At 40.8% G+C, this 26454-nt stretch overlaps 1 protein-coding gene across 1 annotated transcript in view; it reads left to right on the forward strand.

Moving 5' to 3' along the window:
* LOC115340055 overlaps positions 1 to 26454 on the forward strand; it is a 48260-nt gene that overhangs the window by 7399 nt on the left and 14407 nt on the right. Inside the window, exon 3 of the mRNA XM_030010847.1 lies at positions 10807 to 10907. Coding sequence (XP_029866707.1) covers positions 10807 to 10907 — 101 coding nt within the window. The remainder of the gene's footprint in view (positions 1 to 10806; positions 10908 to 26454) is intronic.

The following is a 26454-nucleotide window of genomic DNA, read 5'->3' on the forward strand; positions in this document are numbered from 1 at the left end:
TGGTTTTAAGTGTCACATAATTGGATAAACTGCGTAACTGATTAACACAATTAAATTACTACCCAAAATAGCTGTTGGACTATACAATGTGGAAAAGGTTCTGCTTGCATAATAGACTTAAGGAAGGCTGGTGTGCTTCAAAGCTGATCTACTCCTCCCAGCTATGTCAGCTGGTCTCATAAAAGATACTGTCTGAAATTTTACGTCCTGCATCCTGAGCTCATCATGGCAACACCAGGGCTGAGGAAAGAAAATTTTGACCATTTTTAAATGAATAGAAAAAATGCTGGCTTTCTTGACACCTTTTCTCCAGATTAAACCTGGAACCTTATAGTGAATTTGATGGTGGGCCTTTAAAAGACATTGGGCTTGCCATTTAACAATTTACTGAGGTATGAAAAGGGTAGGGATAAAAGGGATCTTTACTATCTCTTCCTTTGACTTGATAGCTTAAAGAAGAGTTTGAACATCTTTTCTCCTCTCCAGCCTCTTGCTCCCCCAAACCAAAACCGTGTACACTCCTTATAGATTCAGCAGGGGCTTCTCATCAGTAGAGGCTTTTCATGTAGGGTTGCTGGCAGGGCTGAGACCTTAAATTAGGCTTTTATAGTCACTTCCACAAGTTACAGAAGTTTAATTTTTCATAAGTAAAAAACCAAAGGTATAGGACAAAGAAGTCATTGTATGTATCAATACATTTTTGGATAAACATCACTTGACTGTTTTCTCAGCCTTGTAACTCATGACAGTTCTAAAAATACATATACCACAGAAATAAATATTGTAGTATCAGACTTGTTCAGAGTAATCTGTGAGAGAGATTGCTTTTCCTTCTAAAGAAGGCAGTATAATTATCTGAAATACTGAATCCTGTCTTATTTCAAATATGATTTGCAATAAAGGGATCTTACAGATGAATGCTCTTTCTAATCAAATCTATTATTAAATGCTTTTCCAATTGAGAATAAGTTATAAGTTGTTTGTAATCTCTAGCTTCAGTCAAGAAAAGTCACATAAAGCTTATCTAGAAACTCTTCCAATTTATACAATGTTCACATAAAATCTTCTTCAGGAGAAGAGGCTCAGAGAGGTGTAATTCTGAAAAGTAAGACAATCTAAATGGTGCAGGCTTCAACTTGTTCTTATAGTGAAGGTATGCACAAACATTCATGTCTACAAGTATTCATTACAGAGAGTTTACAACATACCTCCCTGTAGCTATCAAAAGCTGCTCAGTACCTTCACAAACAAATTCAGATAACACACATGCCCCCACACCCCTTTCAGAGTTAGGTAATCTCTCTCTCCTCTTGACTGGTTGTGTAGCAGTGTAAGACCAGGGAGAATGTTGGTTCGTAAAGGACATATTGAAAAATGGGCCAAGTCCTACCTTGGATAGGGAAGGGAGGTAGCAGCAGTTAATTTCTGACCTAGAGGCTAGCTAGAGAAAAATGCCTCCAAGTGAGCCAAAGGATGCAACCTAAAGCATTTTTGATGCTTTTCTGAGCAAGAACAGGTTTAGAATTTGTTGCAACCTATTTGCTGCTGATGACAATTTCTCATTTACCTCAGCTGAGACAGCAGGGCTGGGTGCTGGCAAGATATCAAAAAAAATTACAAGACAACTATCACTATTCTAGCTACAAGACTAAGCCTGATATAAAAGCTTGGCTATTTTTCTCTGAGAAGAAAAAGCTTTGAAATATTATTCTTCTTGGTGTCAGTCTACCTCTTTTTCCACAATTCTCAAGACTGTCTTTAACAGTTGGTCCAATTCAGTAATTCAAGAAGGGAAATCAGTTTTGTGAACTTTTGGCCTTAGAGAGGTCTCACTATGGGCTGTAATGCTGCAGGAATGTTGTGAGGAAATGTAAGAGAAGAATTAATTCCTAGGAAATTCCAACATTCCCTTCCGCTCTCAGAAAGGAGATGGGAAAGAAAGGAAATACAAACTGAAAGTAGCTGAAGCACCTCAGACCATTACACTGGAATGATTACTCTGGAACGAGATTGCACAAATGGCTAGAACCTCCATTTTTGTCTAATGCAAAGAAGTCCTCCCTACCTACAGTCCTTTCCAGCACTCTCTTATATAGAGAGTGATTGGTTATTACTTATTTCAGAAAAGAGTGCCCCAGACTAAAGTATCAACCTCCCTTGTCATTGGATTTTCTTCTTGTCTATCGTCTGTATTTGACCAGGTTTGAATTATTATTATGAAGCATTGCAGCTTGTCCTCTTACAGACATTTAGGAATACTTTGCCTTTTTTGTGGAGATTAATCTTTACAGAAGAGTGAGTATTTGCTATGAAGAGTGTTAAAAGCAGGAACCAGAAGTGGCATTGCTGTAATTGTTTGGGGGTCTGAATAATAAATATTTTTCTGTTATTTGTCATCTTTTTCAGATGATACTATATTAAGCAACAGGCTTCCTATGTGGAGACATGGAAGCATGGGATATCAGGGACCTCACAGTTATCTTTTCCCATGCTGAAATTAGATATTTTATTTCTCCGTTTTGTCTTCTGCGTCTTCCGTTTTTTTTTAGACGTGAGAACTACTTTCCCACCTCATGGTGATTTAGCTTGTACTTACAGCGTCTTCTGCTGTCCTTTGTCAAAGACCTTGGAAAATCCAAGTAAATTATCTACTACTCATTTATCTGCTGTTTTACTAATACACCAGATAGTTTTAATATGCAGCTACAGTTTTCTGTCACAGGAGGTTTGCTGAAATGTCCTTAGCATATTAGGTTTCTCTTTGTGTTTCACATTGCTAAATGTAATAATAGTTTAAATCAAGCTGTTACTGAAGAAAGACTCACTAGAATTTCCCAAGATTATTCACCAAGTCTATTTAAAAATAAAAAAAGTATTTTTTGCTTTCTGGTTCTCTGAGTATTAGTGAGGAATTGTATTTTTGGTTTGAAACTTGATATTAGTGAGAAGATATCTTTTGTAAGAAACTTAAAATGCCACTTTGTTATTAAGCATCTTCAGAATTCAGAACATCGAGAGAAACCCAACTGCTCTTACATTCTGTTACTTCATTCAGCAGTTTTTTGTTGCAGCATTTTCTCTTCCAATACCTAAAGCTTTGTTGGTCTTTCATATTTCTTGTACTTAGAAACAGCAAGAGCAGGAGACTATTGGGAAAATACTAGATGGAAGTAAATGTAGGTTCCAACTTTCCAAAAGAAAAGCAGACTTTTGCATTAATATCTTTCAGGTAAAATTCTGAACTTCTGAAGTTAGAAGGAGCGTGGCTAATGACTTCACAGAAGCCAGATTTTTAATCTTCTTATGCTACCTTTCTTGTATGACAAAATAATCAAACAGTCTTTTGAAAAAATTACCATTCCAGTATGTTTCTGGCTTGAGCTGTTAAGGGAGCTACTTGTTTTTTGAAGCAAGGGGGAAAGATAAACTTGAGCAGCCATTTCCCTTGTGGTGCTAGTCAGTACATCAGTACACAGAAAACAGGACCACGCTTTATTGTGACCCGAGAATCCATTCCAGGCCTTGCATGATAAAAGCAGCAAATCAAGACATAGACCCATCAAGCCTCCAACTTTGACCTCCAGCCTGTGACTTGAACCATAAGTATGCTTGTATCAGTTCAGCGCATCATCCAGCAGATCGCTAGTTGGCTGTAATCTAGTGACCATCTACCTATGGTGAATTTGATTCTGTGGGAGAGGTCTAGCAGCATCCCATTGCAATAAGCAGCAAAGCATACTGCTTAACAATGCCTTGTGCTCAGACAAACAAACCCGTTATGTGGCAGACTCCCCAGCTGCATTGTAGGGGTTTTCCATCGTGCCTCTTGCCTGCCAAGTAACACCATTTGTCATCTGTGTCCTTTTGTCTTGAAATGGGTTGAGGTACTGTGTTGCATGTCAGAAAAGAGGAATCATAAGAACATTTTTAATGAAATACACTTCATCGTATTTCGTTCTTTTGCTTCCTTAGTGACAGTGCTTCTAAGGCTAAATGACAGTAATTTGTCAAGGGCTACTAAAGTATATCTAGAATATATAGAATAAGACCAGTCTTGCTTCATCAGTCTATCTCCAAAATTGCTAATTTGCTTTTTAATCCACTTTGCAAGCTACAACATATTGAAATTGCAAGGCGCTGTGAGAAGGGATGCTGAATCTGACGTTAACTGCTCTTGTTTCAAAAGCAGTCACTCTCAGAACAATCTAGTAACCTATAGAAAACCCGGGGAGACTGGTGCTTATATAGCTCTTGTGTCTGATTCCTTAACAATGTTCTGTGTTTCTTATAGATATCCATAATTAGAAAGAAATTGATTCTTTTCTAATATTTCTTTTATTTGCTCTTTGTATGAAGAGAAAGGACCTTTGACTTCTGAGACCCCCTTTTTTGGTCTTATTTGTCATTGTTTCTTATATTAAATTCAATTTTGTGACCTCTAACAGGTGTCCGCTGTTCCCACTTAAGTGTCTGAGCAGTTATTTATGTCTTGGCTTAATCACACTGAACTAAATTAATTTCTGTTAAAATTAATGTAACTAACAGGGAAATGAATTGGGCCTACTTGTTTAATCTGATCTCCTCTCCCTCTCTCATTTCTTCAACTTTTGTCATCTACGGTCAGTTGTTTATACTTAGCAACTGCAACAGAGTCATATCCTCATTGCTTAACCTGTTGTCAGCTCTCGCAGGACTGTAAAAGGAAAAAGTTCGCATCAGTATGGCAGCATTATTGAAATGGGATGAATAGAGAAATACATTCAATATTTCTCTTTATCCTATTTAAAATATAGATTAGCTACCTTCTGGGCAATCCCAGGAGGAGGTAGCTTCTGGCAGAGGGAGGGAAAGAGCAGTGGGAGGTGGGAGAAGGTGTGGTAATGCCTGCCTTCAGCACAGCTCTCTGCAGAGCTTCTGTCCACCTTCCTCTGAGACACGCAGCTGGAGCCCTGACTCTCACAAATGGCAAAGCAGCTGTCACTCCCCTTCTTGATTTACTCAGAAGCCAAGTTTGCCATTGTCTCCCCATTGTGCCAATGAAAGAGTTTGTGGGTTTTCTTGGTGGAGGGCATCAGTGAAATAATCTGGTTAAAAAATTCTATACTTTAGCAAAATGAAATTTTAAACCAAAATTATTAAATTAATATAATAGCACAGCCCCACAAATCCTGTATTAGGGTAGCTGAAGTACTGGCAAACCTTGGCAGGGTGGGCAAAAGTGATGGGCCCACAGGATTATTTTTTAAACAAAACTTATGTTTCATTTTAAAGCAAAGCCATCAGTGGTAACATGTCGGAGGGGACACATGCTCAGACCTTTTCAATATATGAAAGGGATCGAACTTTTAGGAAACTAGTACATGCACAGTAACCAAAATCTTATTTAACATGATATGAATGCTGTTCAGGCCTTAGTTTCATTAGGGAACTCTATAATGGACTTACAGCTACAATGTAAGCACATTACTGCACTAATTCTAGAAACAACACAATACATTTTCCTCATTCCCAACTTGTTTATCACTGAAGAGATGGGATCAGCTAAAAAAAAAAAAACAAACACAGAAAAGGTAATTGTGATTTAACAATGTCTTCTGTGTTAGATTTATTTTCCTCCCTCAGGAAAGCTGTATAGCTAAAACATAAACTGTTCACCTGCACAGGAAAGATATAAACTTTGAAGTGATTCTTCATTACATGATGCCGATCAAGTTTCTTTTTGCACTGTGGTTCCTGTGCTGTGCATAACACCACGGTATTTTCAATGCTCTAGTGATCAAAAAAAGAAGTACAATACAGACACAATATAAGTATTGTTGTTTCCGTAAGTACTTATGAGCTTCTGAAAATTCCAAGGGAAGTCGGAATTTGCCTTAAGGAAAGCATATTTTTTCCGGTACTTCCATAAGCTCCTGACAGAAGGTAGTTGTGTCAGGACTGACGGCTCAGGGCACCTTTATCCGAGCCTCCAGCAGAGGCAAGACCAGAATCCAGCTGGTTAGCTCATCAGGATTTTGAATCATGCTGTCTGAGAAAACAGATACTACAGGATTTCAGTGTAGAAGGACTTTTTAAATGATTCAGCTAAGCTAGACCAAATTCTTCTGCAGCTACTTACACCGATTTCCATTCCTAATCAGCTAAGCCAAGCCAGGAAGTCTAGTTTGAATGTGAACTTCAGTGATCAGACAACTTTCTGGATTTGCTCAGTGCAATCAGTTTAAAATCTCGCCTTTCATCAGTGTGTCTGACATAGGAAGATTAGAGAGAAGTAAGCTAAGGCATGAATTTACAGCGCTACAGGTACTTTGCCCTAGTCCCTTCTGAACTAACACTTGTAATAACTGTAAGTGTATCCTGCTTTCAAAGTGGACTAACTGGTGAGCTCTGATGGCATTCCCTAGACCACTTGGCAGTGGTTACCTTGTATAGCTGAGACCTAAATTAATCTATTGAAACTTGCTCATATCCCATGTGCGAGATTCATTTGTATTCTTCCATGGTTAGCACAAAGTGGGCAGAAATATCAGCAAGCCTGACCTGGAGCATCTCCTCTAAAACTGGTGCTTGTACAAATAATGTGTGTGAATGAATTAGATGCTTTGTAATTCAGGTATCTAAAAGGGACATTCCTTCCACCTGTGGAAGTTCTCCCAGTATTTTCTTCTGTAGGAAATAAATCATTTTTTAACAGATGCTTTTTTGAAAGTAAAATAATTGGAAATTGATCTAGAGTAATAAAAATGGATCTACTTATACAGTGTGGAGGCCTTGAGTGTTTCTATTTGCAAATCAGCAGTGTGGTTTTCTTCTTATGTAAGCATCTAGAAATGAAAAATCAGAACACACTGGTGAAGCCATTCTTTCTTTGGCCCAACACTGAGAAAAGTAACTCTGATGCACCCTCTAGAATTAACAAAACCACATTTATAAGGACACGCCACGTCCCTGCTCCACCACCCCTCCCTTTCCCCAGCCCCAACAATCTATTTCTAGCCAAAACTAACTGGGTAACCATCACTCTCCTTACCTGGCCAAACACAGACTCTCCACCTACCTTCTTATAACTGGGCTGACTCATACACAGTCAGGACCAGACAGTATGCTCTGGAAAATGGTGGCAAATAGGAACCTAAAAAACAGCAAAGAATACTGTCTAACAAACCCCTTTTGAATTCAGCAGATGAAAATGTGTGAGCTAAATTAAAATCTGAGAGAACACCTTCCCCCACCCCAGGCAATTTAAAGTACGTATGGCATAGTGAACAAACAGTGTATATGTACCTCCAGTCATATATTTTTTCTGACACTCATGTCTGTAGTTCACTCCTGGTTCATATTCAAGCAAATACAGGAATATGATTAATTCTAAGAACAAATACCAGGCACTCATATTTGAGTTATGCTTTAAAAGGCACCAAAAAAAAAGCATAAAGTGTTAAACCACATCTGAGGTATTGATCTAGGTTCTGCTACCATTTAAGCATACTTCCTCGTTATATATTAAGGTACAAAATATTTCACTAATGAAGGGCATAAAATTATTTTCCAGCCTGAAATGGATGATCTCAGTGTAGGTGAGGGAAGAATTTGTCCTGTGGTGCTTTCTCCTTTCATTGATTTGTTGCTCTTTAGGTTTTGTGTTTAGGATTCTTCAAAGAATTGTCTCTGTTTATTCTGGGGAGGCACACAGAACAAAGGGATGATATAGGTTCCCGTGGTTTATAAACTGGGCTGGCAAGGATCCTGCTGCCTAAATGTCTGTGCTGGAAGGGACAGGGAGTGCTTGTTGCCCATGCAGACAATTGCTGCTTCCCCTGTGCAGCCAGATACATAGCTGCTCCCCAGTAAAGGCCAAGGAAATAGATGCATGGTGGCTATTTTGGGGTGAGAGCAGAGGGGAGAGAGGGGTTATATCTTCTTGCAGGAACAATTGCTACTTCCACTTTCTTCACTGTAGCAGCAGTGGGTGAAGCCTCAACTCTTGAGTTTTGTCAGCACACGTGAGTTACTTTATCCTCTTTTTTAGGGTGCCAAGATCCAATCTTCCCTACCTGCTGAGAAGCCCTGGGACAGCGCAGTGTCAGCAATGCTGGTTTCTAAGAATTCGGCACACTTATATACTTACTGCTCAGATGATATCTTTGTTGTTTTTCCAATCATGTCTGCCTTTTATATTTTAAACACAAAGCAGGACAAGGATTAATGTAAGTGGAATGTGCGTACTGGAACATGGCCTATTTGTTACAGGAAACTATTGTCACGCGTTACTGACAATCTGACATAGACTCAATTGTCTGAATTGCACCGTAAAACGGGAAACTTACTTTTGAGGAAATATAAACCATTTATCAATGGTTAATCTCCAGGTTGTTTTCTTAATGTCAGTGAGAAACAATAATTCAGTGACAGAAAGAAGTTGGGTTTTTTTGTCATATGTACTCTACCTGGGTCACCAGTAATACCAGGTGGATTTTCTTCAGAAAATAACTCTTTCCATTTTTTGTGTCAGTCGTAGGCATTTACAATGCTAGGCCAGAGGAATAGCACCAAGAAAAGACATTCTGGTCTCAGTGAATTTCATGGCACATGGGGTTGATTTCAGCTGGTACTGGAATTGGTTTAAAAACTGAAAATGGTCACATCGGTTTCCCCTCTCTCCTTTCTGAAAGTTTCTAGATCAAGTTTGGCACATTCTTGGGCTGTGAAAAAAGTTAAAACTCAAGCATGCCCTGGCTCCCCACCACCTTTTTGGCTTAAAAACTAGGCAGGATCTGGCCCAACCTCTGTCATTTAGATCGAAATGCCCTTTTTAACATAAGAAGTTTATTGGTGGGACAAAAGTTACCGCACTGAATTGCCTTGCAAATTTTCTTTTAAGGGACACCAGAATTACTGAGAATTCAAATAATACTTAGCTTCAGTAAAACTGTGGGAGTTTCTCTCTGCCATAAGCATGACATAAAGGTTAGACTGAGCCCCTGGGGGTAAGGGATATCAGGAATGATCAAGGGCTGGAAAGCTGAACGGGGTGCTATGTTTTGTTTTGCTCAGGGCTTATGACAGTCATATTAGACCTCTGCTTGGAGGCTTGGCATGCTCTCTTTTTTTGCTGGCCTAATGAAATAGTCCACCTCTTCTTCTGGATGCATATCTATGTGTTGTAGGAACACAGGGAGCATAGACAGTGCTGAAAATTGCACAGGGGATCACAGAGCACACTCCACAGCACTTGGCTGATGAGCTGCAGCCTGTACAGCAGCACTGTGTGCTGTAGCTGTTGACAAGTGTTGAGGCCAGGGTTGGAAAAGGCAGCAGCTGACACCCGTGGTAGTATTCAGGGTGAGAATAGGAAGGAGGGCATGGGAACAGCAGGGATGACAGCTGACACAGCAACAGAAGTATGAATCAGGGTGCAGGGGGGGGGGAAGGAATTTGGACAAGAACACAGAAAATTTGGATTTGAGTTCAAAAGTTTTCTTTTTGTGAAAGTAAATGCCTGCTGCATCTAAATATACTCACTCTCAGGGGCATTTATACAGTTACTCAACTGCTTATGAAGCAGTTCACCGGTACTGGTCAGAAACAAGCTGCATATTCATTTTCTAAAGAGAAATTAATCTTGTTTTTGTGTAGGAAGTGGTTAGCACCTTTGCTAAGCCTATTGCAATCTTCAGAGAAACCAGACCATTCCAACATCTGAAAACAGTAACTTGAATGTTTCCAATCATCAGCATTTTCAGCAGTATCAATCAAGCAGCATGCTTAAGAAATCAAGAAAACATCTTTATCCAAGCAACGTTTTCCTGTTTCTGTTCTGATTCAGATTTTCTTCTGATTTGACTCTAGAATAATCACATTATGGCAATTGTTAGAAAGGTTGGAGGAGTTAAACCAGGGTGAATATGGCCCTTTTGTTTGTGCTATCTGTACTTTTTGTATTCTAAAGCTCAGGGTGACACTTGATATTGTACTTAGTCAAAGCCTTTCAAGCAGTGCTCTCTGTATCAGATTAATGATGCTCTGAGTTACACAGGCAGCAAATCAACCAAATCAATACACATACAATAGTTCAGGTGGCTTTTTGTCAAAAGAATGAAGGACTTGCTGTGACAACAACACCGGAAAGATAGAAATATGTGGGCAGATGGCAGTAGGGCCTCGTTTGGACAAGTGAACAGCCTGAACTAGTGTCATCTCACCTGGCATGTGACCTGAGAGAATTTGGCTCTGACTTCTTTCCTCTCTTTTGCATGGCCCTTTGTTCATTGTCTTTCAGCAGTGACTGATGTTTGAAATCCATATGCTACTGCTGTGTATAGAGCTCTAGCACCAGAGGAAAGCAACCTGAGCTTTAGAGGCACTTTAAAAGCAAAAGGACATAGTATCTATCTTGGGATGACCATTTAGGCTGGTCTTTTCATAAAGTTTTGTCCCTGAGAACATGGCAGTTTCCTAATTTTGATCAGCCATTACCTTACCTTTATTTTGAGGGATCACTCAGCTCAGCTGGGACCTCTGCACTTCCATCAGGGAGGCTAGCCATCTCAATACCTAAGTACAAATTGATGTGCGAAATACTTTTCAAAAAAATCCTGATGCTAGGAGAAAAAAGAGATAAAACTACCCATTTTTATGTAAATGTTTGGGTCAGAACAGGAGGAAGGAGTCTGTTGGTAGCCTAAGGAATTTGCCTCTGCAAGGTCAGACTACAAGCCTTCCAGAGAAATTCCAATGAGATTGTTGTTACAAATGCTAAATCGTCTTTTCTGTTTCTTTTTTTAAATTTATTTATTTTTTTATTAGGGTATCTGGTTTTATCATGCAGGAAGATCAAAAGACATATAAGCACCATGAAAGAGCTAGGAAAAGATGCAAGCGCAGAGAACTTGGCAAAAGACTACCAGGTGAGTGACCTCGGGGAGGCTGAGCTGACTTCTGGCTGGGTCTGAGATTCCAGGGTTAAATCGAGCGAGTTACTTGCACTGGCCGCTTAGGAAAGGCAGATGCACAACAAATGGAATTTTATTTCTGTGCTTCTTGTCCCCCTGTAACTGGAAGACAGCTAATAGCAGGAATGCTGTTGCCTCAGATCACTGCCAGAGGAGACGATTGCTTAAGGCAGGCAGAGTGTGTGTGAGGAAAGACGTTGGCTTCCTGTTCTGTAGTACTTTCCCTGATGTGTTACACAGCATGACAAATAGAACAACACTTCCATGATGTTTATATGTTTTATAATACATGCTAGCAGTAGAATCAAGGCCAAGTGCCAAGATAGTTAATTAATTCCACTTTCCTGAATTACCCATGAGGTTTAAGTTATGTATGGCAATTATCTCCTTTAAACTGTTAAGCGTGCAGAAAGTGGTTATTGCCTGCTGTCTTTCTACCTGCACAATGGCAGGGACAGTGAACCTTGCTGTGCGTTTGCTCGGGCAGTGACACAGAAGTGCCACGCGCCTTCCTGCTGCTGTTAGAGCCATGATAAGCTGCGCTGGCGGCCCCATGGTGCTGGGCTGCGTGCATGCATGCAGCTGCCAGCACCTCACTGCCTGAGGAGTTCCCATTCCAGGAGATGAGGCAGAAAAGGGTAAGGCACCGGTGTATCATCATCATGGCTGTTATATGGAGGAAGAGAAGACACAGAAGGAGATGAAGTGGCAGGACCAAGGTCGCCCTGAGGAGCTGGAGTCACTGTAATGAACTGAATCCCCCATTTAACCTACATGTCCATCCCAGGACCTACCCACAGAGCTCCGTGCTAAATCACACAAATCTTACAGATTTTTTTTACAGTTTAGTTTCCTCATGCTGCTAAAACAATGCCAGTCCCTGGCCATGCTTGCTCCATGTAACTTCAAGGGCTCTGGCAACTTGAGCAAACAAGGAAAACCACAATCAAAGGGCAAAACATGCTACTCCTTGCTTGGACTTCTAGTATTTTTCTTTCTGCTGAAGGTGCCTGGTTGCTTTTTAATTATCTTAATCTGATTAGCCTTCACCGGACCTGTTGTATGATAATGAATGCAAACTTAAACCTAACAGTCTGAGGCTGCTGTGTGACTCTCTAGGATGATATAGTACCTCCCAGTCTGCTTGCAGGACACATTAGAGGGCCTCTGTAACAAAGCTGGTGGACTTAAGTGGTTCTGGTGTTTTATGTCAACAAATTACCACATCCTGCGGTGGGTCCCATGGCCCTGACAGCTCCCTAAGCCATGTGTACAAGCTTCACTGCATTTGGCCAATGTACTTGAGTCTGCTTTGGGCTGCACAGTTTGCTTCAGTGGTTCTTTCCTGGGCTTCCTGGCATGCTTTGAGATACAGCTTTCTGTCAGTTTACGGGATAATATTTAATAGCTAGACCACCATCCATCACAGCAATCCATAGTGAGTAGGCAAAACCAGAGGATGGTGTACAAGCAGGTGATGAATTTCAGCTCCTTCCCAGAGAGCCAGGCAGGGAGGATGGGGTGTTCTCCAGATCACAGCTTTCCCTGCTGGTCTGGGGAGCCATGGCAAAGTGCAGTGATAGGAATCCAGCTCAAAGCTTATAAAGCTGGGGTCCCTGGAGGGGGATGTTGCTATAAAAATGCCCACTTCTAGCCTACTAGGAAAATAAAATAGTTAATCGTGAAAAATTTGGGTGTTTTTACAATTGCATTTAAAACCCTAGGGGAGCCTGTAATGGACTAAATGGACTACTTAGAGAAAAACCCTCATGTTTCCCTCTTTTTTGTGTGTGTTTTAATTTACTGTGTGTAGCTGCCATTATCCATAAACCAAAACTTACGACTCTGTTACAACAGGAGAAAAGAACACTTTATTGTCTGCTGTTGGCAGATCACCCAAAGTCCCCTCCCAACTTAACAAGCGTTAAGCTTCAATAAGACACAAGACACTTCAGAAAAAAACATTGCCACAAGGCTAATGATGACAACAGCTGCCAGCAAACTTTCCATTGCAAGCAAGTAAAGACTTGAAACAAATTTTAGCTCAAGTTTTGTTTTAGTAGCATCAGTGACATGTCTGTGCCGGCAAAGGCTCAAATTGCATTCCTTAACACTAGGACTGTAGACCTATCTCCTGGAGTCATTACATTGCAACAGCCTAGTAGTCATGAGTAGAGTTGTGAAGTCTTTAATGAATCTGACCTTTTTCTTCTTTTAAGAAGAGGTATTTATGCCCTAAAAGGCCATTGAGGCGAGTCACTGGAGTCTCACACAGATGAGAATTTCTGCAAGCTAAAGGAAGTTAAGGTGCCTTTTATTTTTGAGGAAGGCATGAGAAAGAGGTTGTGGGTCTCAGCAAAGCTGGAGAGTCAAGAACTTTATAATTCTGTTTACTTTTCTGATATTAATTTTCTTCTTAGCAAGTCACTTAAAGCCCAGTCTAATTCAGCCACCTTACCTACATGAGTAAGAGCTCTGTACAGTATGAGTAGGTGAGGCCTGACCTCTAACCTTTCCCTTCATTTTTCCAATCTATAGTGCAGTGCCAATTTTACTTGTACACCTCTCCCAACTGGGTGTATCATGAAGCTGCTCTATATGAAGTTACTCTATACAGAAAGCCTTGAAGATAATGAGATGAAAACAACCCCAAACCCTTGGCAACCCTAAAATGTCTGAACAATGTAACTGCAGGATGGTACAACACAGATTGTGAGTATTGATTGGTAGGAAGAGTTCACACTGTCTGTCTGTTGTTGATGCACTCTTCATTCTCAGAACAAGTGTTGCCATTTTGCTCAGCATCTTCAAGAGCTGCAAAGAAATAATGAACAAAAGCAGGCTGGAAAGCCCTTCTAACATCCTGGCTATCTTTTCTGTCTTATGAAAAGTATGATCTTAGAATGGGGACTGTCTTGCAGAGGCGGAATTAGCCAATGGGTGAAAATGGAACTTATTTAACAAATCTGCTCCCTGTGCCACAATCAGGAACATTTACATGTCAGTTTTCTGATGGAAGCACATTTTTGCTATGTGAAACCTAAGACACAGGCAGAAATTACATTTACTCTAAGAAGAATTCTGGGCCAGACAGGCTGCATCTCCCTTACTTGGTGGAGCACAAGCCAGAAAGCTGCCTGAAACTAAATGTGATTTCTCATCTGTGTGTTTGCATTTGTGGCCCTGAAGTACAGTTCAGCAGCCTACATATCCTATAGTGTCTTGCTGCAGACAACAGCCTTTTTAGAAGGCTGCTAGGCTGACTTGTCTGCATTGTATTGACCATGTAATTTTGCTGCATGGTGATAAAAGCCCATAATTTGACATGAGTTAACATAGTCTATGGGTTGGCACATGCTTGAATCTGGGCTAAGGAATAGTGTGGCTCCAAATCTCTGCTTGTTTGAAGCTCCTGCATTTTGGGTGTTAGTATTCAAATTCTTTGGACATGAAACGAATTTGAGCTTAAACACGTGCTGGGACCCAAGCTTGAAATGCAGTCTAGAAGTTACCATGGTGGTGTCCATACCCATGCAGGATATAGTGCAAAGTCCCATTACTGAAACCACACAGGGGCATCATGCTGTGACCTTCTGCTTTTCTTTATTTATGGTGTCATCAGTAAAATATTGGCATGATATAGCTTGGCCTTTATATCCTATACTGAATTTGTACTACATGAGGTTAGAAAAACAACTTTTTAAGATAACTTAAACCAAGAATATTTGTTATTAAGTGATCATAAACACCAAGCCCCATGTTACTATTTTTAGAGTCATTTTTCAGACCATAAATATACTATACCATTTGCAGCCAGCCAGTAAACAGAACAATATTTAAGTAATTGGCAGATCCACCAAGTAAAGCATGCACTTATCCTGCAAAAATACAGACCTTCTAAGGGTCTTCTACAAAGCTGTTTTGTATTTGTGTTCCTATCGTCAGCATACAAAGAATAGTACAGGCAAAAGGAGTGTGTTGTTAAGGGGCTTATACTGACTGAAGTAAAAAAAATGCTGACTATAAAAAATAAAGAAGAATATTGGAGCTGAGAATTTCTGCTATTTTGTATAGAAAACCTGATATTAAAGCTGTGAAGAATCCTCATCTGTATTTCAGGGATGTAGTCCTGGTTACTTATATACAAAACATTTGTGTGTCTTGATTATTTAGGATATATTTCTTAAATTTATTTCTTTTAGAACAGAACAAGACCAAATTCCTATGTTTTTGCTTCAAGGCAAAACTCCCACATTTGGCCTAAATGAAACTGACTTGGCTTGATTTATCTTTTATTTATTTTCTATGGGACATGTGGTGGTATTAATTTAGGCAGGACACTCTTCATTGTTTTCACTGAGGAGTACTGCTTAAAACATGGATCCACATTACACTACCCTAATGATGAACTTGGAGCGAGTAATCAGATCTGAAGGAAGAGACAACCTGATTTTGGAAATCTGTTACTTTTTGTGCATGCTCGACTTTTAAAAAAAGAACAAAGAGACAAAGTTCAGTTTAAATTCTGCCACACAAAAGCAGCAGTCCTTCCTATTCTCTGAGAAGGGAGCTTCATTTGGAAAAAAAAAAAAGGAAAAAAAAAAGGAAAAAAAACTCCTGAATTGCATCCTCCCACGAGGACATTTAATTTAATAAAGCAGCCTCCTCAGGATTGCTCCACTGTTGCTTAGGCGCCTCGGGGGGAGGATTCTTCCTCATGAGGGGGAGGATCTTGGCCAGGCATGAGGGAGACGCTGAGGCTGGGTGTTAGGGAGTGGATTTGTCCCTGAGGGCAAAGTTCCCCTTTCCAAACAGCTGTATGGATTTCTAATGCAAATTCTGTCTTCATTATGTGTGTGAGAGGATTCATTTTTAGGTAGGTCAACTGTTTCGCCCTCCTTTCTGAATTCCCCTGGCTAGCCTACTTGGTCTAGCAGTTTGCAGAACTGCCCGCCCTATGTCCTGTTCTATACCTGCCACTCCGCCTCCATCCTTGCCCCCAGGCGATGGGGTGTGGGATGATAACAGTGTAAATGAATTGTTGGCAAGTTATACAAGGATAGTCTGAGTTTTGGCTTTGATGTGCCACTGTTGGTAATCCCAGGAAGAACAAGTTAGCCCTTCTGCGTTTCAAGGTGGACCAGTGGAGTCCCCTGCCCTGTCGGTAGCCAGACTCTGGAGTGGTTTAGTCAGCTGCTACCTTGGCACCAGTCACCCACCAGCTCCCAGGGCTAGAGCTGCTCCTCCTTGTCACACTGCTTTGGCAATTTCTTGTTTCAGCAACAGTTTACAAGGTAGAAGCAAAAGACAAAGTCTACCGTATGCTCCTAAAGAAGTGAAAGGGAACTTTCTCTGTCAGCCCCAACATAAGCAAGAATGAAATGAAGCTCCACCCCCCAGCCTTTAGAGTACTGCAAATGTCTTTCAAAATGTGAACAGATTGCTTTTGGGAAGCTCAATATATACTTGTAACATGCTGCCTTCAACCCAGCCATGGATACTGTCCAGGAAATGGCAAAGCAGAATCTAGAGTTTTACATACACAAGTAATACATTCTTCTGTCTAGGAGGAATATTCTATGGATATAAAATAAAATATTATTTGTTACTAAAACATTTCAGGCCAAACAAGCTAAGAATGGAGGGAATCAGGAATGAGCAGGTTTGCAACAAACTTGCATGGAAGGAAACCCTTGCTGGGTGGTCGGCATTCTTGTGGAGCATCTTCAAGGAAGATTAGATACTTTCCTGACTTTGGGAAATATTGCAAGGGACCAGTCCTTTGCTATTTATCTTTTTTCTGGGGGGGATGGGGGGGTGGGAGGAGTTGGAAGACTATATGAATGTGTGATCTTGTTTGTTTGATCTTTGTGCTCTTGCATCCCGTGGCAGTCTCTCTGGTTTGTCCTACCTATTTGATTGAGTTTTCAGAAGGAAGCATGAAAGAGGAGAAGCCAAAGAGCTATGGAGGAAAGGACGTTGAAATGCTCTTACATCCAGCAGCAGGATTGCATTTGGCAGCACGTGCATGCCTTTAAGCCAAACTTTCTCCCATTAAAAGTTTTTGGCCCCAAATCAGAATTAGTAAGTACATTGCAGATTGAACTCCTTTCCAAAAGTATAATGAGAAAGGAGGGGAAATACTATTCAGTTTAGAAAAACTCGATAGCATTGTATTTTGATATGTAGTTATGTGTACTTACTGAAAAACGTGAAAAAGTGGTGATTGCTAGTGACAGGGTCACATAACCGGACTTTTCAAGAAAAAAGTAGATAATACCACCAGATGGCGCTTAAAGCACAAAATAACCGTCAAAATGCCTGGCCCACAGGGCTTCCAGTGCCATCTAGTGCCTTCCGACTTTGGGCAAGTAACATCTCTTTCAAAGAGGGCTCCCAGGATGTTTGACTTCTGAAGAAGCAGGTTGTGCTGCTTATGTTCACCATGTGCAGCACATGCAATGGTTTGAGATGGAGAGTGTCCTGGAGGAACTATTACCATCATGTAACTGACTCTGTTCTTGCACTCCTCCCAAAGCATCCCACCTTCAGTGGACAGGGTACTGGTTTAGGTACACTTTTGGCTGCTCTCACGGTAATTTTGACGGCGTTGAAATTTTACTATCAAAAATCATCCATTGCAAGTAAAACGTGTAAGTAAAAAGAGGTGGGCTGTGAGAAAATAAATATGTCTTCTTCAGTATTCCTTTCGGAGTGATACTTTGCACACTTACAAGGCTCCAATAGAAGTTTTGCAAACATTAATGAGTTGTTATTATTATAGCTATTGCCATCATACTTTGTTTGCTTCCCTTTATCCCGTAACAGTGAAGCAAACAGAAGGGAATGACTGTAGACAGTAATTTTCAAGGATTCATTTTGAGCAACAAATCCTTGGTTCCTTCTGCTTTGCTGCTGAGCTTGCAAATACTTACTGGCAATCTCTGTTGTTCATCACAGGGGAAAAATTTTAAAGCAAATGAACATCAAAGAAGTAGTGAGAGGGGCAGGACTGGCAGTTTCCACATTAGACTATCCTATGTAAAAAAAAAAAAAAGTAGTTTTATCTCTGAATGGATGGGACTTACTCATCTCTCCACAGCTGCCTGCTTTACACAGTCCTCCAGCTTGCCTGAGCATGCATGTTTTCTGAGTGGGAAATGTCCTGTCCTGTTACGTCAGCTCCTTTTCTCCTGAAAAAGAAGAACTAACACCAATGTTCTCTTGCAGAGCTATGATTTTCTGAGCAATGATTTTCTACATTTAGCTGCTTTACCACATGCTGCACACTTGCCATTTCTAACAGAATGAAAATATTCCTAGTAGTTGAAACAGGTTAATTGCAATGAATTACTACAACAAATGCTTACAGGCATTGCCTATTAAGTCATTATTTTACGTAGCAACCTGTTGGTCTTATGATGTTGTTCCCCCATCCATGCCAGTTTTCTATTCCTCCCATGGATCACAATCATTTACCCACAACCAATAGGCAAATACAGGTGGTGTTGTGTTTTTGGGCGTTTTTTTCCCCTCCATCAGAGTGGTTGTTGTGTGCTTTGTTTGTAAAGGACACCTGAGCCACCTAGAGGGCTGAGGGTAAGGAGCCGTCCCCGGGGGAAGGTCAGTGAAAGAGTGAGAAAGTGTTTTTTTCTGTCCAACATAAGTGGCCCAGGGGCTCACTGGTTATCCCTCATTCAATGGACACACAGAGACCCTGCAGGAGTCTCATGAGCCAGCTTGAGTAATGTCTTGCTCTGAGTGCATAAGAAAATGAGGAAGAAAATTCCTAATCAGCTCACCTTGAAAAAGCGTGGGGAAAATAACAGTCTTTCTTGCCACCATATTTTTTTTTAAAGAAAAATGTTCTATTTGCTATGTAATTAATATGCATTTTTTGGCTGTCAGTGTCAAAAGTAAGTGCCATATGCAGGTCTCAGGCCCCAGTTTAGAAGACAGTGACAAACACTGCACTTCTGCTAGCTTCAGTGGAATGAGTTCTCAAAATTAAATGCATGCAAGGGATTTGGGGGTTTAAGTACTTCTGTACAGTGAGGTCTCCACTTAAGTATTTTGCTGAGTTGAGGTCTGGGACACATGTGGACCCGGACTTGCATGTAAGGCAAGGACGCCCAGTAGAGTACAAGCATGACTAAGAATGTATTCCCTCGAAGACACTTGGAACGGATACTTGTGCCTGCAGTAAAGATTGTCTGATGCTTCCCAGTGAGAAAATGGGGGCAGAGTAAGTGGGAACAGATGTGGGGTTGGAGACAGAAGCCAGGGAGAACAAGAACAGCAGAGTTTTCCAAAAAGAAAATTCATTTTTCATCTGTGATTGAACTGTGCTTTCCCAACTTTCATCTTTCATTTGTTGTCTAACAAATAGCTTTGAAATGTACTCAGTAGAGATCTGTCTCATCTCCCTCCCGTGGCTGGGCATAGACAATAGTCTTCTACTGTGTCACCAAATGCTCAAGCAGATTAGGACAGTCATAGGCTGTGCTGTGGATCTAAGTTTTTGGGACCTGATGACTACTCATGAAGTTTTCCAGTACTCTCTGCCTCTTTTTTTTTTTTTTAATGGAATTGCATGTAAAAAGTACATTATTTAGCTTGCTAGTCCAGCACTACAAAGTAAAAAAATATCAGAAATAAGTTGTCTGCATTACATTGCTTTGTTTCTTCCTTCTGTGTCCATGACATTTACATGATTTCCCACAGGGTCCTTAACTGTATAGGATGGGCTGTATTCTGAGAACAAATCAAGTTTCTGTCAGTGTCACCTCTGGGAGAATGAAGAGGATGGACAATCTGAGCCACTGAAAGGTTGCAGTTTGCTATAGTAGTTCTGTTAAAATCCAGCTACAGAGAAATGAATATATGCTAGAAGCAAAAGCAATCACATGCTTACTGTTTTTTATCTTCCTTCTCTTTTTGAAATTTATAAAACAATGTGGTTTTGCTTTTTGAGCAAGGCAGGTGGTGAATTCCTAAGTGGATTGTGTGTTGCCTGAACCCTCTGCTGTTTGATTTGGCTGGTAAAATCTCAGGTAAATTACATGGAAAATTTGTGCTGACTGGTTCCTTTTATGGCTTGGGTAGTCCAGGTGGATCAAGCAGGGGAAAAGAGGCAGGGTCTTCCAGTCAGATGAGAGCCATCAAAGCCTATGGAGGTTGGTGCTGGTACTTGCTGGTTCTTTGCAGACAGCACATGAAAAGCAGAGCCCTTCAGATGCTCATTTCCAACAACCAGTTTCAAAACCTCAGTGGGAACTATGTGAAAGGTTTAATTTTTATTCATGCCCTTTCTGGGCCAGTGGGGCCAAGTAGGCTTAAGTAGGTGATATTTAAAATATCCCATTTGGTCTTCCCTGTTAGAGATACCAGAAGATCTGGTTATCTCAGAAAGTATGAAACGCCATAACAGATGTTCTTTAGAGGTTCCTGAATGGAGATCCAAGTGCCACCTGAGATTCCTTGGAGAGAGGATTTGCATGCCTAAATGCAAATGCTTTTCATACTCGGGAAGAGAGTTCAGCTTTGGGACCCTGGATTTCAAACTTGTCGTGGCAGACTTTCCTTAACTCATTTGATTCCTTCTTCTCAAAGAAAGCTGGACAGAAAAATGTCAACAGAGTTGAGCTGATGACTGGAGATTTTTGTTTCTGCTGGGCTACTTCTGCATCCTGGTGTAAGCTAATTCTGACTTAAGGATTCATCTTAAGGACTTTCAAATATATCCCTAGCTCCCAGACAGATGCCATGAGCCAACAGTCCAAGAAGAAATGGCCTCCCTAGGAAGAAATGAAGAGGGATGTGACGGATAATTCGTTTTACTGGCTGAGATAAACCATGGTTGCAATATGCATGACCTCCAGTGTTTTTTCTGGGGAACATATCCAAAATCTGTTAGACTCAGTTAATTGTGGAAACTCTTGTGGCAAAGACATATTCTTACAGGTTTGCTAATCCCTCCCCATTGTAAAAGTTTGTCTCACCAGATGAAATACATCTTTAAATTCATCAGATGACTTTAATTTCTAAAGCGTACACTAAATTATTGTTTGAGTAGGCAAATAAGACCCTGATGTTGCCTTGTCTTGTCATAGAAGGTCTTTGAGGCCTCATCCACACTCAACAGTAAATTCATATTCACCCATGGGGTGATTTGGCAGAGGAGAGCAGGAGGGGCAGTGCCACTGCTGCCCTGCAATAGCAAAGTCACTGTTGGCAAGGTTTGGCTTTACAGCCTTTACCCCTGCTGTAGAGATGTTTTATTAAAGCACTTCTAGAAGCAAACATAGTCGTTTGTCTTTTTGCATGCTCTTCTCAATAGTGGATGTAACTACATTTCAGGCAAAAGCTGAACAAGGAGAGATTTTTTTCCAAGACAAAAATGCTGCAATGATGACTGTCTACTAGAATATGGACATAAAGAAAGGCTGAAGCAGATCTGTTCTCCTTTATCCTTTTTGGCATTGCCCTAGAAACCTTGTTCTCCACTTAAAGAGAGTTCACATAAAGTGCGAGAGAGCCCCTGAAGAGTGTGGAATTAAGATTTATTTATTCGAGCTCTTATTTTTGCTGATATAGGTTATCCCAGGATGTTCAGTGGACAGGAGGCTAGAAACTTGGTACAATGATAGTTGGCTCTGAGATAGGCCTCTGTGTTCATATAGGGAAAACAAAAGCTTTTCATATTGTGCATAAACCATCAACCCACTACTCCTCTCAGAGCATTGCTTTCCTGCTGCCAGTAAAGCACATCAGCGTATCTTATAAAAAATGTCTGCTTAACCTTGTTACCAGAATTACCTGCACTGAGTAGCAGTTTCACAGATCTTTTACTCTCCTCTCTCGGCTCGTCTGTGCTGGATTCCCTTCCTCCACTATTACTACAGTTTTTCTTATAAAAAGAACACACACCTTGTCTATACACATCTTGTATGCAAATCGGCATATGAGGGAAAGCTTGGTCTTTAGAGAACGAAAACTTGGTCTGAGACAAAAGCAAGTGCACCCAAGATACTTGCACTTTTAACCTGCTTTCATACAGAAATGCATATTATCATCGTGCTGCCTGTATGCCTATCTTTCAGTCCTCTATAACTTTTGAATTTGCTGACTAATTTCAGTCTATTTGATGAAGGAAACTTGACATTAATTTCTTCTGTGTTTAGTGAAAATTAGTAGTCAAGCAGAGTTGAGGGGCCTGACATATTTTTCTGCTGAGGGAAAGACTTCATTATGAGCAAAACATTATTACTGGACATTAGAAAATCCTCATGGGAGAGAAAAGGAGCTGATAGATGCCTCAACCACAGGAAAAGTTTCAATCAGAGTTTACATCTTATTAGACACAGGATAATTCAACCACAAGACACAAAGCCACAGGAAACTGGACTTCTTTTTCTGTAGCTACTTGTTTTCTTAAATCAGAATGTTTGGGGTTTTCCTCTCTCTTCACTTCCAGAGAATTATTACTGCACTGTGATCCTGGGCTTTCAACTTACAGCATCTTTATTTTTTAACTGTAGCTCCCTTTCTATTAGTTTGTAATACTCTATCAGTGTAAAAGTTAATTGTGCAAAATGTGGATAGTAAGTCTGAGTATTAAAAATGTATTTGTGGAGTCTGTCTGCTGATTAACTGTAGTGTTTCACTATGTTTAAAAATAGTAAGAAAAAGTACTTTTCCAAGGACTGATTTAATTTTTCCAAACAATCTGTGTGCAACTTATTTATAGTAGATGCTATGGTTATGATTACATCAAGGTTTCACTATAGCTCTCATCTTACAATTCCTTGAGAAAAAAAGTACAGTTTTGAGTTAAATTGTTTATAATTGTTTCAAGCCCTGAGGATTAATTTACTTTGGGGGCATTGTTATTGTTTATTAAATTATTTATTTGGTTATATTATTTATTTAGCGAGATCCGTTTTCACTGTTGACTTACATATGGAAGGAAAAGTGTCATTTTGAAAGCAGAAGCAGGTGAGATTAAATATTATTTGTATATATTTCTTCATTTTGGTGTCTGTGTTATTTCCTAAAAGAGGCAAGAAGGAAAAGGGTAAGACTTCTTTCCAAGCTGCTAACTGTGGGAATTACTTGATTTACTCTCTCTCTTGTTTTTTTTAATCCCTTGTAGCCAGTAAGTTGGTGCATGCCATGCTTCTTTGTATTGTAAATCCAGTTCAGTCCAGTTCAAATCACTATCCAGTTCAGTACTGCCATTTAACACTTAAATAACAAGTTCCTAGTTGTCCCCAAAGGAAGCAATGTAGTTAAATTAAGCTGTCCCCAGCCTGAAGACTTATTGTGAAATAATGAATATTCCATAATCAGGAAACAGCGGAGTGGAGCAGGCAAATCTTTTAAGCTTCATGAAGTTTTGGAATTAACATCTGTATCAAAATCTAATTAATGTTTCCTTTCTAAATTCATTTTCCATCTAATTGGCCAAGCTTTGATTGGGAACTGGAAATGTCATCCAAAAATATTTCCTCTTACAAGACTACTCTAAACACAGTGTTTGTAGTCTGTCATTATATTCCCTGTTCTGCACTTTCCTCCTTCAAGGATTTTCAGCCATCGTCACTGTATTGAAATAGCTTCATTGGGGGAAGTTTTCAGTCTGAACTAAATTGTAAACTGGACTTTATTTTGTGTCAACGTAATGCAGATAAAATAAACGGCGCCCTGTGCTCAGTGTCAGTGCTACGTGTCCATGTGAAGGATTTAGACTGGTGGAGTTAAGCTCCCTGCCCACCATGCAGGCAAAGCCACGGTTCACCTCCCAGCTTCGGTGAACCATAAACCAGGGACAACCTTGTTTAACATATCACTGAATCTGATTGATACGTTAATATCATCCAAGTTCAAAGCAACACGTCCTGGCAAGATAAATGCTATTTTTTTGTTGTAATTTACCATTTCCTTCTTCCGTAAATCCAGTAGACAAAATAACAATGGAGAGGGGGAAGGGGGCTGGGTTGGACTGATCATTTTAAAAACTAAGAATGCTTTGGCAAAGTACCTCTAACCTGTTACTGTAAACATCAGCAGTCCTGTCACTGTCTCAGCCCATATAAATACGTTCATGGCGCCCCACCTAAATCAGTGAAATATGTACACAGTTCAGACATACAAGTTAAATCCCAGGCAGCAACAATAAAGAGTAGGAACCCGAGGTCTTTTCCCAGGTTTTATCTTTTGCAGGCATCAGTGCTGAGAGCGTAGTAATGCAGTTACTAAATCCTTCTCAGCCCGAATCCTGCTTCCTCTGTTTGTGTGACACTTCCTCCAAGTGTTGTGGCTGGGGCAACAGAGCTGGGCCGAACACAATAGTCCTGGGCCAAGATTGTTGTCACCTGTCCTTTTTTGTCTCTTGGTTTTCGACCTGCTACACCTAAGCTTGAATAGGAAAGCCCGTGGGCAACTGCTCCTTTAAAAAAAAAAAAAAAAAAAAGATAAATTGCATTTACTTGATGTTAAAAAACAAAGCTCTGCTCTGTGCAGCCAGGCCTGTGCTCTTTCTCCCATTGAAAACAAACTTCTCCTCTGAAGTTTGTATTGCCTGAGACACGACCAAGCGTATGCCGTGCTGCTTGAGAAACCCTCTGGTCATTCGTTGCTTATTGTATCAGTGGCTATTTTAGAACTGTGGGAGAGAAGTGTTTAAAATGAAGTCCTCTGTGACTTCAAAGGCACTGCTGGCGTGATTAAGGGTTAGCGCACATTTGAAGCCTCCTCCTTGAACTGCATTGGCAGTGTGAGGGATGAGAACTGGGATGAGAAACCGGGCTGAAGCCCAGTCCTCTTGGGCTGCTTGAGGGGGCTGAAAAATAGCTCTTGCTCAGCCAGAAGATATTTTGCACTGATAGATTTCCAGCTGATTAGGCAGCAGGAAAAGTTTAGTCAACACTTCATCAGAGCATGTGCTTATGTTTTGTTGTAAGGCATTATGAATAATTCGGGGGCTCCACAGCACTGCTCAAGTCTCTTGTCATCCAGAATTCACCTGGATTTTTTGAACGTAAGGAGGGAGCATTAGGTGGTTGGGATGGTGGCTTGTCAGGGCTGAATATGTTGTAAAGCGGTGTGAGGTGCCAAAGTGGTACTTTGGACAATATCAAGGGCTGGACTTAATCACGCAGCAGTACGTTCCCAGGTCCCACCTGTGGACAATTCTGCAGGTACATGAAGTGGCGTCAGCCACGCCAAGGCAGGGCTGCTCTGTTCTGTACCAGATGAGACTCTCCCGGCCCCAGCCAGGACCAGACCCATCACGATAAGCTGTATTAATTGGTGTGGGAGGTCACAAGGGTGTGGGATCGCTGTGTTATCATCTGTGCTTGGGAAGGAGTGCAGGTGTCCCGCAGTATTGGCTGGCCAGGCTCTCCTGGGGACCGAGACCCCCACCATGCCACGGCTTTCACCCCAGCTCAGGCCCAGCGCCTATGCGGGGGATCTTCGTTAGAAGGAGAATGGTGGAGGAGGCAGGTTCCCTACAGCACTTCCAGCATCTCCTCTTGCCCTGGGCTGGCACTGGGGAAACTGGGGAAAGGCTGCCCTTTACGCTTAGTACAGGGATGCTCCTGAAGCGCTGCTGACAGCTGAGCTGGTGGCATCTCCTGAGCTTTTATGGGGCCTTCTTCCAGGCATGGCAATGGGTGGGGGATTCAGATTTACCAGCTGTGTCCAGGGCTGAACCCAGAGTAGGGACCCAGAGTACTGACTGATGCCTCATCTGCTTGCTCAGGAGAAGGAGGTTCATTGCAGGGGGACTGACTGGCAGCGCTGCTGAGTGATCATCCTTATTAATGCTTACATGATTGTTTGTGTTCCTTAGAGTGGGAGGGGGCACAATTCCCTCTTGGAGAGAAACGCTGGCAATTTATGCTGCTCGGGGAAAATGTAAATAATTACAAATTTCCATCCTACCGTCCAAGAAAGACAGCATCATTTTATACATTTGTTTTGGGGCATTATAATTATAATCAGTATTCTGGAATGTTATTGGAAAAATTATTGTTCTTTCTAAAATGTTAAGTCAGTTTAATGACTAAAAAGTTAATAAGGGTCTTGTTGTTCTCATTATTCATTTATTATCCAATTACTTCACAAAATTGGATCTGAAAATGTAAAATGTATTTTTATGGAATAACAAATGCTACAATTAAGTTTTAAAGAGTAGATTGTTTTTAAATTCCTGTGGAGGATATTAAAACTGAATTAAAAATATTAAAAATGGAATCTGAAAATGAACAACAGCATTAGAAGGGAATGAAAACAAAAAAAGGAATGAAAACAAGTTAATAAAATTGTTGATAGTACATGGGCAGGGAAGCATTAACCCTTTCACCACTGCAGTTGAAAACATTCATTGTCCCCACCTTCCCAAGGAGCTAACCTGGCCCCCTTAGCTGTCTAACTCACCTCTTGCTCACAGTTACCCTCTTAAGGACTGTATGGCACTGCAGAATTAAACCAGCCC

This window comes from Aquila chrysaetos, chromosome 4, assembly GCF_900496995.4.
Source record: "Aquila chrysaetos chrysaetos chromosome 4, bAquChr1.4, whole genome shotgun sequence".
Classification (NCBI taxonomy): domain Eukaryota; kingdom Metazoa; phylum Chordata; class Aves; order Accipitriformes; family Accipitridae; genus Aquila; species Aquila chrysaetos.